This window comes from Salmo trutta, chromosome 29, assembly GCF_901001165.1.
Source record: "Salmo trutta chromosome 29, fSalTru1.1, whole genome shotgun sequence".
NCBI classification, from domain to species: Eukaryota; Metazoa; Chordata; class Actinopteri; order Salmoniformes; family Salmonidae; genus Salmo; species Salmo trutta.
In genome coordinates, this window is record NC_042985.1 from 41,019,397 (window position 1) to 41,033,878 (window position 14,482).

At 44.3% G+C, this 14,482-nt stretch overlaps 1 protein-coding gene across 3 annotated transcripts in view; it reads left to right on the forward strand.

Moving 5' to 3' along the window:
- Positions 1–14,482, forward strand: part of LOC115167621 (low-density lipoprotein receptor-related protein 4) — a 233,644-nt gene that overhangs the window by 147,271 nt on the left and 71,891 nt on the right. For all 3 annotated transcript variants that reach the window (XM_029722210.1, XM_029722211.1, XM_029722212.1), the window contains exons 4-6: positions 9,255–9,368; positions 9,580–9,696; positions 12,152–12,280. In XM_029722210.1, coding sequence (XP_029578070.1) covers positions 9,255–9,368; positions 9,580–9,696; positions 12,152–12,280 — 360 coding nt within the window. The remainder of the gene's footprint in view (positions 1–9,254; positions 9,369–9,579; positions 9,697–12,151; positions 12,281–14,482) is intronic.

Consider the following 14,482-nt stretch of genomic DNA (forward strand, 5'->3'; position numbering starts at 1 on the left):
CCCAAACCACAGCTAAATGCAGCACTAACCTTTGATGATCTTCATCAGATGACAATCCTAGGACATTATGTTATACAATACATGCATGTTTTGTTCAATCAAGTGCATATTTATATCAAAAACCAGCTTTTTACATTAGCATGTGACTAGCATGTGACTAGCATTCCCACCGCACACTTCCGGTGAATTTACTAAATTACTCACGATAAACGTTCACAAAAAACATAAATTATTTTAAGAATTATAGATACAGAACTCCTTTATGTACTCGCTATGTCCGATTTTACATTTTGCAATATTCTGTGTAGATAGCCCAGCCATCACAGGCTAGCTATTTTGACACCCACAAAGTGTGGTACTCACCAAACTCCGATTTACTATTAGAAAAGTTTGATTACCTTTGGTGTTCTTCGTCAGAATGCACTCCCAGGACTTCTACTTCAATAACAAATGTTGGTTTGGTCCCAAATAATCCATAGTTATATCCAAATAGCGGCGTTTTGTTCGTGCGTTCAAGACACTATTCGAAGGGTAAATAAGGGTGACGCGCCCGACGCGTTTCGTGACAAAAAAATTCTAAATATTCCATTACCGTACTTCGAAGCATGTCAACCGCTGTTTAAAATACATTTTATTTGCCATTTTTCTCGTAAAAAAGCAATAATATTCCGACCGGGAGTGGTTGTTTTCGTTCAAAGAGAGAGAAAGTAAACATGGTGTCAGCTCGGGCACGCGCCTCCAGTCTCATTGTCCTCAGATCGACCACTTACAAAATGCGCTAATGTTTTTCAGCCAGGGCCTGCAAAGCCACCATTCAGCTTTCTGGTGCCTTCTGAGAGCCTATGGGAGCATTAGAAAATGTCACATCATGCCAGAGATCCCCTGTTTTGGTTAGAGATGATCAAGAAGGCCATGAAAGAAGAAGGCAACTGAAATGAAGGCAACTGAAATGATTGCAACACTTAACAAAGAGCTGCAGTTCGTTTCGGAATGTGTAGCAAGGAATAAGTTAGTCCTAAGTATTTCCCAAACTAAAAGCATTGTATTTGGGACAAATCATTCACTAAACCGCAACTACATCTCATAATGAATAATGTGAAAATTGAGCAAGTTGAGGTGACTAAACTGCTTGGAATAACCCTGGATTGTAGTAAACTGTCATGGTCAAAACATATTGGTAAAACAGTAGCTAAAATGGGGAGAAGTTTCACTATAATAATGCACTGCTCTGCCTTAACACTATCAACAAGGCAAGTCAGACGGCAGACACAGGATGGTGGCGGAGAAGATTGCAGGCGTTTTACGTGCCTCCAGCCGATTAGTTTTTTTTGTTTGCTTATTTGCGTTGTTTAACTTATTCTTTTACTTATTTTGTACATAATGTTGCCGCTACCGTCTCTTATAACTTCTAGACATCAGGACTGCGATTACTCACCACGGACTAGCAGAATCCTCTTTTTCCTTTCACAACTCTGACGAGCCCGACGTGAAGGATACGCTGCTTCCTTGGGAACAGGCCCCGATCCCCGTGATCTGCATGAAGAGGAGGCGGAGGAAGAGGGGCCGAAGGTCCGGCTGCTTTCTGAGAATTCACAGGCGATCGAATAAACCCCACTTCCCTCCATTCTGCTAACAAACGTGCAATCTTTGGACAATAAAATCGACGAGTTTTGCGGAAGATTAAACTACCAATGGGACATTTAAAAACTGTAACAGCTTATGCTTCACGGTGTCATGGCTGAACGACGACAACTACAACATACAGATGGCTGGTTATACGATGTACCGGCAGGATAGAACAGCGGCGTCTGGTAAGACAAGAGGCGGCGGTCTATGTGTTTTTGTAAACAGCTGGAGCACGATATCTAAGGAAATCTCAAACTATTGCTCACCTGAGGTAGAGTTTCTCATGATAAGCTGTAGACCACACTACCTACCGAGAGAGTTTTCATCTGTATTCTTTGTAGATGTTTACATACCACCACACAGTCAGAGGCTGTCTCCTGGAGGCGCTACCAGGAGACAGGCCAGTACATCAGGAGACGTGGAGGAGGCCGTAGGAGGGCAACAACCCAGCAGCAGGACCGCTACCTCTGCCTTTGTGCAAGGAGGAGCAGGAGGAGCACTGCCAGAGCCCTGCAAAATGACCTCCAGCAGGCCAGAAATGTGCATGTGTCTGCTCAAACGGTCAGAAACAAACTCCATGAGGGTGGTATGAGGGCCCGACGTCCACAGGTGGGGGTTGTGCTTACAGCCAAACACCGTGCAGGACGTTTGGCATTTGCCAGAGAACACCAAGATTGGCAAATTCGCCACTGGCGCCCTGTGCTCTTCACAGATGGAAGCAGGTTCACACTGAGCACGTGACAGACGTGACAGAGTCTGGAGACGCCGTGGAGAACGTTCTGCTGCCTGCAACATCCTCCAGCATGACCGGTTTGGCGATGGGTCAGTCATGGTGTGGCACACCCCCAAAGCATAATGTTTCCACCTCCATGTTTGACGGTGGGGATGGTGTTCTTGGGGTCATAGGCAGCATTCCTCCTCCTCCAAACACGGCGAGTTGAGTTGATGCCAAAGAGCTCCATTTTGGTCTCATCTGACCACAACACTTTCACCCAGTTGTCCTCTGAATCATTCAGATGTTCATTGGCAAACTTCAGACGGGCATGTATATGTGCTTTCTTGAGCAGGGGGACCTTGCGGGCGCTGCAGGATTTCTGTCCTTCACGGCGTAGTGTGTTACCAATTGTTTTCTTGGTGACTATGGTCCCAGCTGCCTTGAGATCATTGACAAGATCCTCCCGTGTAGTTCTGGGCTGATTCCTCACCGTTCTCATGATCATTGCAACTCCACGAGGTGAGGTCTTGCATGGAGCCCCAGGCCGAGGGAGATTGACAGTTCTTTTGTGTTGCTTCCATTTGCAAATAATCGCAACTGTTGCCACCTTCTCACCAAGCTGCTTGGCAATGGTCTTGTAGCCCAATCCAGCCTTGTGTAGATCTACAATCTTGTCCCTGACATCCTTGGAGAGCTCCTTGGTATTTACCATGGTGGAGAGTTTGGAATCTGATTGATTGATTGCTTCTGTGGATAGGTGTCTTTTATACAGGTAACAAGCTGAGATTAGAAGCACTCCCTTTAAGGGTGTGCTCCTAATCTCAGCTCGTTACCTGTATAAAAGACACCTGGGAGCCAGAAATCTTTCTGATTGAGAGGGAGTCAAATACATATTTTCGTCATTAAAATGCAAATCAATTTATAACATTTTTGACATGCATTTTTCTGGATTTTTTGTTGTTGTTATTCTGTCTCTCACTGTTCAAATAAACCTACCATTAAATTATAGACTGATCATTTCTTTGTCAGTGGGCAAATGTACAAAATCAGCAGGGGATCAAATACTTTTTTTCTTCACTGTAGGCATCGAGAGAGTGGGAGGGTGTGAGTGAGGAGTGTGTGTATTTATACACTCATATTTATATCGCCATGTACTTACACACGTCAGGAATTGGTGCATATTTATACTTACATGTACTTATATGCTTCATCCCAAATGGCACCCTATTCCCTAAATAGTGCACTACTTTTGAGCAGAGCCCTATGGAATAGGGTGCCATTTGGGAAGCAGACACACACAGGGCACTGATGTTTCCCTATCCACTCCAGCTGTCAGTGTCAGAGTTGTCTCTGGGTTGAGATGTAGTTAGTGGTCAGACTAAATTAAGACTTTGTCCAACTTCTTTTATCCAGAGTGACTCACTGGGTTGAAAGTGTCCCATATAATCCATGTAGAGGCTGAGTATTTCCATTGGCCTGATCATACTGCTATATACCCTGTTACCAGTGTAGTGAGTGGAAATGTATGCCGGGAAATTATTTTCAACTATACTATGGCTCTTGAGGGAGCCTTTAAATTAATCCAGAACATTATTTTGAATATTTTTAAATGCTTAAAGGGATTTATAAGTTTGCGCGTGCACACACACATTCACAACTGTCTTTTACAATTATGTGTCACAATAAGTACCCTGTGGTTGAGAGAGATTTCAGTCCACACACCTCCGCACCCATTAAGTCATTATCAGAGATCACCACATAGATCGGAATGAGGAACTTGGTACGATTGGATGGATTGAATTTCTGGAGATGAAATTGACCCAAGCTAACCCTGCCAGCTTGTATCTCAGTTCATCCTTTTTTTTCTAAATTACTCGTTAGATGGAGGTAAGCTCTCTCTTTCTCAGATTCTCTCGTTCCCTCATTTTTTCCCAGATAACTCTGTATGGAGTTGGGCTTTCTTTCTCTCTGATTCTCTTTCTCTGATTTTCTCTCTTGCTCTCTCGCTCGCTCCGATTCTCTCATTCCCTGCTTCCCTCTCTCCTGTCTGACCCATATTTCAGGAGCCAGACGTAGAATCCCATCCTGATGGGGGGTCCGTCTGCCGTGAGCCAGCCATTAATTTTTCATCTTCGTGCCCCCGCCCTGTAAATTTCCCCCTCCGTCGCTCCTCGGCCTACTTATTATTTCAGGGCTTTTTTCTCTCTGTCTTTCTGTCCTCCTCCCTAGTTTCTTTCCCCCCACTGTTGTTGTTTTATTCCATTATTTAAAGAGAGAAGGGGAAGAGAAAGGAGAAAGACGGGGGAGAATCCGTCATGCTCCACTTGAGCTTAGCGACTTGTCAAAGTTTCAGACAACAAAACTGGAAAAAGAGACATGTGAAAGTGAGTGACCAAGTGAGTGTGCCGGTATGGGTGTGTGTGTTCCTACGTTCATATCATGTTTTTGTTTGTCAAACATTCAGCAGAACACCCATAACTACATATCCACAGTGTTATCACACACACCCACACACACTAGACCTAGGTTAAAATATTATTCAGAGCTTATGCTCTTTTTTATAACCTGTAGCTAGGTAGGTAGGACTGGAGTCTGATGGGATAGTTCACAACTTCTGCTCTTTTCTATGTCAACTCATGGGATGAGAGGAGGATGCAAGGCAGGCAGGGGCAAGGAGGGAAGGCAAATTCTGAAAGTGCATAGGTAATACTCAAGGAAACATAAAATGTGTTTTAAAATGATTATATTTTGTTTTATTTATTTTTTCACACACACACAAACACACCTCAATGCATAATGACCCTGGTAATGAATCACAGTGAGCTTTCATCTCTAACCTCTGCCTACTCTCTGACTGATGATCTGCCTAAGGACACGTGACTTCTGAACTTTCTGGCTTAGGAACTAGAGGTAGGGAAAGAGAGAGACAGATGAGCGATTCAATTAAATTGTACAAAGTGTGCCAAGTGAGTTTTTGGAATGAGATTCAGCCATAGAGTTATAGTTTAGAGACTAATCTAGGGGCTAGCTTTGTCTTCTGCTCCCATTCCGGGTCCTTCTCCTACTCTGTTGCATCTAAACAGGACAGGGGCGAGAGTAATCTTAAATAAAAAAAACACTAATAAATCTCGTATTTTCTGTTCTGAGGACTCGGTTGGGTCATAAAGCACAGGAAACCTGTGTGTGAGAAAACAAGAGAAAGAGATGAGGTAGTAGATTTTGGTCACGTACCGTCGCAATAGTCACTGAAATAGGAAGTACAGTCTCAATGAAAAAGACTCATTTTATCCTCAAACATATCTGTGGCCGTCCTTTTTTTCCTGTCTCTCTACTCCTCTGAACTGCCGTCACATTTGTAAGTGGGTTTCTTTGACTGAGCCTCTGTATGCATTTTATTCGCAGTCCATGTATAAGTGAAGTAAATTTAATAATTAGTTAACCTTCTAAGGCAGCAACCTACCTCACACACATACACACACACACGCACACAAACAACACACTTAAAATAATATATCACCCCCGGTCTGGGGCTATTCAGGCAGAAATCATGGTACTTCCTTCTGATACAAACCTGTTTACCTGGCCCTCCTTTAGCCAGGACTATTGTTGTAGGCCTAGGAGAGCTAGTAAGTGGAACTAATGATAACATCAGAGAAATTATTGTAAGTAAGGAGGTTTTGGGGGGTTGTTGTGCTGGATATGACAATATATTTTAGATCAGAGGTTAACCATCAGTGTGAAGGTTAACCATCAGTGTGAAGATGGCGGCGGAATAAATGGCAGCCGTTTTACGGGCGCCTAACCAATTGTGCTATTATGTGGGGGTTTTTCACGTTATTTGTAACTTATTTTGTACATAATGTATCTGCCACCGTATCTTACGTTTAAAAAAAGCTTCTGGATATCAGGTCAGCGAGCACACACCTCGGATTAGACAAAGATTTGTTCTGCGACAAGCAGGGCGCACAGGATGTACTTCAGACATCCGACAAGGCCAATATCCCCATCATTGGCAGGAGAAAGAGATGCAGGTATAGAGGACACAGGGCGAGGTGCCTTGTAATGATCCGCCGATGGCGAGTGGGAAATCTGCCTTTACCATCAATATTACTTCCAAAGATAGACGAGGTACGATCACGAATATCCAATCAACGGGACATCAAAAACTGTAATATTTTATGTTTCACCGAATCATGGCTGAATGGCGACATGGATAACATTCAGCTGGCGGGATATATACGCTGCACCGGCTAGATAGAACCGCACACTCCAGTAAGACGAGGGAGCGCGGTCTGTGTATATTTGTAAACAACAGCTGGTGCACAAAATCTAAGGAAGTCTCTAGATTTTGCTAACCTGAAGTAGAGTATGTCATGATAAGCTGTAGAGCACAATATTTGCCAAGAAAGTTTTCATCTATATTTTTTTGTGGTTGTTTATTTACCACCACAGATGGATGCTGGCACTAAGACCGCACTCAGTCAGCTGTATAAGAAAATAAGCAAACAGGAAAACGCCCACCCAGAGGTGGCACTCCTAGTGGCCGGGGACTTTAATGCAGGAAAACTGAAATCAGTCTTAACTAATTTCGATCAGCATGTTAAATGTGCAACCAGAGGGAGAAAAAAACTCAAGACCACATTTACACCACACACAGAGACGCATACAAAGCTCTCCCTCGCCCCCCATTCGGCAAATTTGACCATAATTCCATCCTCCTGATTCCTGCTTTCAAGCAAAAACGAAAGTAGGAAGCACCAGTGACTCGGTCAATAAAGAAGTGGTCAGATGATGCAGATGCTAAGCTACATGACTGTTTTGCTAGCACAGACTGGAATATGTTCCGGGATTCCTCCGATGGCATTGAGGAGTACACCACATTAGTTACTGGGTTCATCTATAAGTGCATCGATGACGTCGTCCCCACAGTGACTGTACGTACATACCCCAACCAGAAACCATGGATTATAGGCAACATCCACACTGAGCTAAAGTGTAGAGCTGCCGCCTTCAAGGAGCGAGACTCTAACCCGAAAGCTTATAAGAAATCCTGCTACGCCCTCAGACGAACCATCAAACAGGCAAAGCGCCAATACAGGACTAAGATTGAATCGTACTACACTGGCTCCAATGCACGTCGGATGTGGCAGGGCCTGCAAACTATTACAGACTACAAAGGGAAGCACAGCCACGAGCTGCCCAGTGACACGAGCCTACCAGACGAGCTAAATCACTTCTATGCTCGCTTCGAGGCAAGCAACACTGAGGCATGTATGAGAGCATCAGCTGTTCTGAACGACTGTGTAATCACTCTCTCCATTGCTGACGTGAGTAAGACTTTTAAACAGGTCAACATTCACAAGGCCGCTGGGCCAGACGGATTACCAGGATGGTTGCTCCGGGCATGTGCTGACTAACTAGCAAGTGTCTTCACTGACATTTTCAACATGTCCCTGATTGAGTCTGTAATACCAACATGTTTCAAGCAGATCACCATAGTCCCTGTGCCCAAGAACACGAAGGCAACCTGCCTAAATGACTACAGACCTGTAGCATTCACATCCATAGCCATGAAGTGCTTTGAAAGGCTGGTCATGGCTCACATTAATACCATTATCCCAGAAACCCTAGACCCACTCTAATTTGCATACCGCTCAACATAGATTGCACTCCACACTGCCCTTTCCCACCTGGACCAAAGGAACACCTACGTGAGAATGCTGTTCATTGACTACAGCTCAGCGTTCAACACCATAGTTCCCTCAAAGCTCATCACTAAGCTAGGGACCCTGGGCCTAAACACCTCCCTCTGCAACTGGATCCTGGACTTCCTGACGGGCCGCCCCCAGGTGGTAAGGGTAGGCAACAACAGATCTGCCACGCTGATCCTCAACATGGGAGCCCCTCAGGGATGCGTGATCAGTCCCCTCCTGTGCTCCTGTTCACCCACGACTGCAAGGCCAGGCACAACTCCAACACCATCATTAAGTTTGCTGGCGACACAACAGTGGTAGGCCTGATTACTGACAACGATGAGACAGCCTATAGGGAGGAGATCAAAGACCTGGCCGAGTGGTGCCAGAATAACAACCTATCCCTCAACGTAATCAAGACGAAGGAGATTATTGTGGAGTACAGGAAAAGGAGGACTGAGCACACCCCCATTCTTATTGATGGGGCTGTAGTGGAGCAGGTTGAGAACGTCAAGTTCCTTTGTGTCCATATTACCAACAAACTAACACGGTCCAAACACACCAAGACAGTCGTGAAGAGGGCATGACAAAGCCTATTCCCCCTCAGGAAACTAAAAAGATTTGGAATGGGTCCTCAGATCCTCAAAAGGTTCTACAGCAGCAACATCGAGAGCATCCTGACTGGTTGCATCACTGCCTGATACAGCAACTGCTCAGCCTCCAACCGCAAGGCCCAGTACATCACTGGGGCTAAGCTGCCTGCCATCCAGGACCTCTATACAAGGCGGTGTAAGAGGAAGGCCCTAAAAATTGTCAAAGACTCCAGCCACCCCAGTCATAGACCGGAGCGCAAAGTCTAGGACTAAAAGGCTTCTCAACAGCTTTTACCCCCAAGCCATAAGACTATGCATGGTTGGTTAAGGGCTTGTAAGTAAGCATTTCACTGTAAGGGGAATACCTGGTGTATTCGGCGCACGTGACAAATAAACTTTTATTTGATGGGAGGTTGTCCACTGGAGGTTAATAGACAGCTACTTTTCTCTGTATGAATGTAAGAGAAATGTTACCAAGCTGTTTTGTGCGAGCATGCGGTGCGTGCACACGTTGCGGTGCATGCGTGCGCCCATATCATGTTCTTACATCATACAAGTGGTGTATAGGATGTTGTTTGTGTGATTTGTCCTTTGATTGACATCCCATCTCTCTCTCTTTGTCTGTAGCTCCTAGAGAGTGTGAAGAGGATGAGTTCCATTGTCAGAACGGCTACTGCATCCGCAGCCTGTGGCACTGTGATGGGGACAATGACTGTGGGGATAACAGTGACGAGCTGTGTGGTGAGCTACACATGCACAAACACACACATGCACACCATACATTCACTCCTACAGTATACACATACATTCAGGAAGTTATTGTCTTTGTCACAACTCAAACCATTGACTTTAATAACTCAATATCTCTTTCCCCCTCTCTTACTTTCTCCCCTCTATCTCACTCACTCACTCACTCACTCACTCACTCACTCACTCACTCACTCTCACACAGACATGCGTAAGTGTTCCGATAAGGAGTTTCGCTGTACAGATGGGAGCTGCATTGCTGAACACTGGTACTGTGATGGAGACACTGACTGCAAGGACGGATCAGACGAGGAAAACTGCCGTGAGTTGCCCTGTGTGTGTGTGCTTACATTTGTCCTGTTTCACACATGTACAAGAGATGGAGACCTGGACACTATCTAAAAAGGAATAAATCCAAAACTGAGGAATTAATCCAAAACTTAAGCTTAAACACAAAATAAATATGTTTATTAAAACATCCTGATGCCCAAAAAATCATCAGTGCATAAATGAAAGGTGAAAACAAAACACAAACGTTTCACTGTAAATTGTCGGCACACATGGCCTGAGGCCAAAACGTTTGTGTTTTTGTTTTCAATTTTCATTTATGCACTTTCTTGTACTATGATTTTTTGGGCCACCATGATGTTTTAGTAATTGCTTTCAAGCCTCAGTTTTTAATTTATTCCTTTTTTCTGCAGTGTGTGGGTCTCCATCTCTTCCAGTATTCTTATTTTGACTCCTACACACCTGGAACAGACACTATTCAGTATTAAGGACCATCAGACTCGTATTATTTATACGCATGTTGTGAAATGGAAATGTTTAGTTTTTTTGCATATCCCAACTCCCCCTGAGACACGTACTGTATGTGTGTGTCTTCACTCTCTCTCTCTTCTCTCTCTCTCTGTTCTCTCTCTCTGGCGAGGGGGATTTCAATAGTATAGATAAAGGATTGGCAGCAGGATTTCAAAGGGCCTCACACAGGTGTACAGTCGTGGCCAAAAGTTTTGAGAATGACACAAATATTAATTTCCACAAAGTTTGCCGCTTCAGTGTCTTTAGATATTTTTGTCAGACGTTACTATGGAATACTGAAGGATAATTACAAGCATTTCATAAGTGTCAAAGGCTTTTATTGACAATTACATGAAGTTGATGCAAAGAGTCAATATTTGCAGTGTTGACCCTTCTTTTTCAAGACCTCTGCAATCCATCCTGGCATGCTGTCAATTAACTTCTGGGCCACATCCTGACTGATGGCAGCCCATTCTTGCAAAATCAATGCTTGGAGTTTGTCAGAATTTGTGGGGTTTTGTTTGTCCACCAGCCTCTTAAGGATTGACCACAAGTTCTCAATGGGATTAAGGTCTCGGGAGTTTCCTGGCCATGGACCCAAAATATCGATGTTTTGTTCCCCAAGCCACTTAGTTATCACTTTTGCCTTATGGCAAGGTGCTTCATCATGCTGGAAAAGGCATTGTTCGTCACTAAACTGTTCCTGGATGGTTGGGAGAAGTTGTTCTCGTAGGATGTGTTGGTACCATTCTTTATTCATGGCTGTGTTCTTAGGCAAAATTGTGAGTGAGCCCACTCCCTTGGCTGAGAAGCAACCCCACACATGAATGGTCTCAGGATGCTTTACTGTTGGCATGACACAGGACTGATGGTAGCGCTCACCTTGTCTTCTCCGGACAAGCTTTTTTCCGGATGCCCCAAACAATCGGAAAGGGGATTCATCAGAGAAAATGACTTTACCCCAGTCCTCAGCAGTCCAATCCCTGTACCTTTTGCAGAATATCAGTCTGTCCCTGATGTTTTTCCTGGAGAGAAATGGCTTCTTTGCTGCCCTTCTTGACACAGGCCATCCTCCAAAAGTCTACGCCTCACTGTGTGTGCAGATGCACTCACACCTGCCTGCTGCCATTCCTGAGCAAGCTCTGTAGTGGTGAAGCCCCGATCCCGTAGTTGAATCAACTTTAGGAGACGGTCCTTGCTGGACTTTCTTGGACACCCTGAAGCCAACTTCACAACAATTGAACCGCTCTCCTTGAAGTTCTTGATGATCCGATAAATGGTTGATTTAGGTGCAATCTTACTGGCAGCAAAATCCTTGCCTGTGAAGCCCTTTTTGTGCAAAGCAATGATGACGGCATGTGTTTCCTTGCAGTTAACCATGGTTGACAGAGGAAGTACAATGATTCCAAGCACCACCCTCCTTTTGAAGTTCCAGTCTGTTATTTGAACTCAATCAGCATGGCAGAGTGATCTCCAGCCTTGTCCTCGTCAACACTCACACCTGTGTTAACGAGAGAATCACTGACAGCTGGTCCTTTTGTGGCAGGGCTGAAATGCAGTGGAAATGTTTTTTAGGGGTTCAGTTCATTTGCATGGCAAAGAGGGACTTTGCAATTAATTGCAATTCATCTGATCACTCTTCATAACATTCCGGAGTATATGCAAATTCCCATCATACAAACTGAGGCAGCACACTTTGTGAAAATTAATATTTGTGTCATTCTCAAAACTTTTGGCCACGACTGTACACACTGAGCCTTATCTTCCATTTGTCGTCAAGGGGTGTGTCTGTCGACATTCCCAACTTCTCCAAATTATCCTCATCCCTGACCTATTTTGACTGCCCTAGTGTAAAACAAACAATGTCAGAACCACACAATGTCTTTCTAGTTTTTGACAGAAAAGTTTGTGGGTGAAAGAGAAAGTGTGTTAAATATGTACCCCTCTCTCTTTTTCTCCCTTTCTCTCTCCCTCTGTAGCATCTGATGTAATGACGGCCACCTGTAGTGTTGAAGAATTCCAATGTGCGTACGGACGCTGTATTCTGGACATTTACCACTGTGACGGAGATGACGACTGTGGAGACTGGTCTGATGAGTCCGACTGCTGTAAGTACACACACATCGGATTCAGGTGGCTAATCATTGACATCTGCAGGCTCCAGATAGGGCTGGGCGGTATACCGTATTTTACGATATACCGGTATTGATGCATGGACCGGTTTAGGTTTTTACTTTACCTTCTATAACAGTATTTGAATGTTTGGTTTGTTAAATGTGATACGCCGTGTTTAACCTCCATTTTTATTGTTTACTTAGCTGCTTGAGTCATCTCTCTCCGCTCACTCTCTCTCCACATCTCTCCGCTCTCTCCAGACCTAGCCCCGCCCCCTGTCACTCAATGAGCACATTTGTTGTTCTTCAACCACGAGACACTTGCGCTCAGGCTGCATTGTCAATGCAACACATGCAACAATGTTGATAACAACAATGCTGTTTTCACTTTGCTTCTTCATATAAATCCAGTAGCGTTCTATAATTACACTATTCGTTTGTGTTGCTTACATCTGCAAACAGCAAGTTTTTATTTTCTTAGAAAGTTGGGTCTTGTTAGCCGCTAATCGCTAGGTAGCTAGCTAATAAATGTTCTGAGTCAGAGCAAACATAATTAGTTATACAGCCTAATAATACCAGTGATGGTGTAGACCTAAATCAGCATGTTGTTTGTGCAACAGTACCATCTAAATCAAAGAGGAATACAAGAAGTATTAATATGTTAGCTACATGAAGTAGCTAAGAGAAAACAGACAATGTAGCCAAAGATTATAGGGTCCCCTAGGAAACAATTATCAACACTTTGATTCCTAAAAAAAACACTTTGTTCCTATCCTATCACAACAACTCCTCCCTGGCATTTCTATTCATTTTCATGTCAAACAACACTATTTAAAGTGCCCACTATCATATTCTAATTATAGAATTGGAATAATTATTCTATTTCCATGATTCCAACATTTCAACCAAGTGTTTTGCTCTAAATCATAAGTCAAATCACTATTGCAACATTTGGTTCAAAATAAGGTTTTGATTGTTTGCCCATATTGTGCAGCCCTACATGGTGGAAATAATCATTTCCAGAGTGGAAATTATCTCAAATGAGTGCAGGAAATGCAGAAATGTATGGGTTGAAGTTGAATTGAACAGTATAAACAATCAGAATGGAGAAAGACCCATTGAAATCACTTAGAATGTATGTGTTGCCACCCTGAGTTCATGCACTACTTATAAAGCAAATTTAGAAATGTTATAATTTAAAAACATAAAATACTGTCAAATGCCATCATACAAGCATTTTTTTTTTTTAAATACCATGATATGATATTTTGGCCATATCGCCCAGCACTAGCGTCAGCACACACACACACACAGAGAACCTGTTGTGGCCAGACAACCTTTTGTAATTCTACCCAGAATGCCAAGCGCCCTATTTCTCAAGTGGAAACAAAGGGGTCAGTAGGTTAGGAGCAGGGAGGATTGCAGTTGGGCTACAACCTTATCATGAGGGACGGGAGTGAGAGAGTGAAGTTCAGTGTTTGAGAGGTGCCACTGACATCCTTTGTCTTTTTAAGGCTTTGTCAGGTGAAAGCAATAGTGTCAATACTTCCAGTCAAGTATACATAAAAGAAAAGAGATAAGGAAAGGATAGGATCGGCTGAGGTTGGCCTCCCGAGTGGAGCAGTGGTCTAAGGCACTGCATCGCAGTGCTAGCTGTGCCACTAGAGATCCTTGTTCGAGTCCAGGCTCTGTCGCAGCCGGCCGCGACCGGGAGACCCATGGGGCGGCATACAATAGGCCTAGCGTCGTCCGGGTTAGGGGAGGGTTTGACCGACGGATGTTCTTGTCCCATCGCGCACTAGCGACTCCTGTAGCAAGCAGGGCGCAATGCACACTGACACGGTCGCCAGGTGTACAGTGTTTCCTCCGACACATTGGTGTGGCTGGCTTCCAGGTTAAGTGGGCATTGTGTCCAGAAGCAGTGCGGCTTGGCTGGGTTGTGTTTCAGAGGACGCACGGTTCTCGACCTTCGCCTCTCCCGAGTCTGTACAGGAGTTGTGGCGATGAGACAAGACTGTAACTACCAATTGGATACCACGAAATTGGGGAGAAAAAGAGATAGACTTCTGCTACACTGCATTATGGCTCTCTGAGCGTTCCCTGACACAGATTCCTGGAATGCCCTGTCCCAACCCATTGCTGACAGCTGTTGTGCTACAGCCTGCTGCTCTGCGGTGTGTCTATGTTACTTGTGTG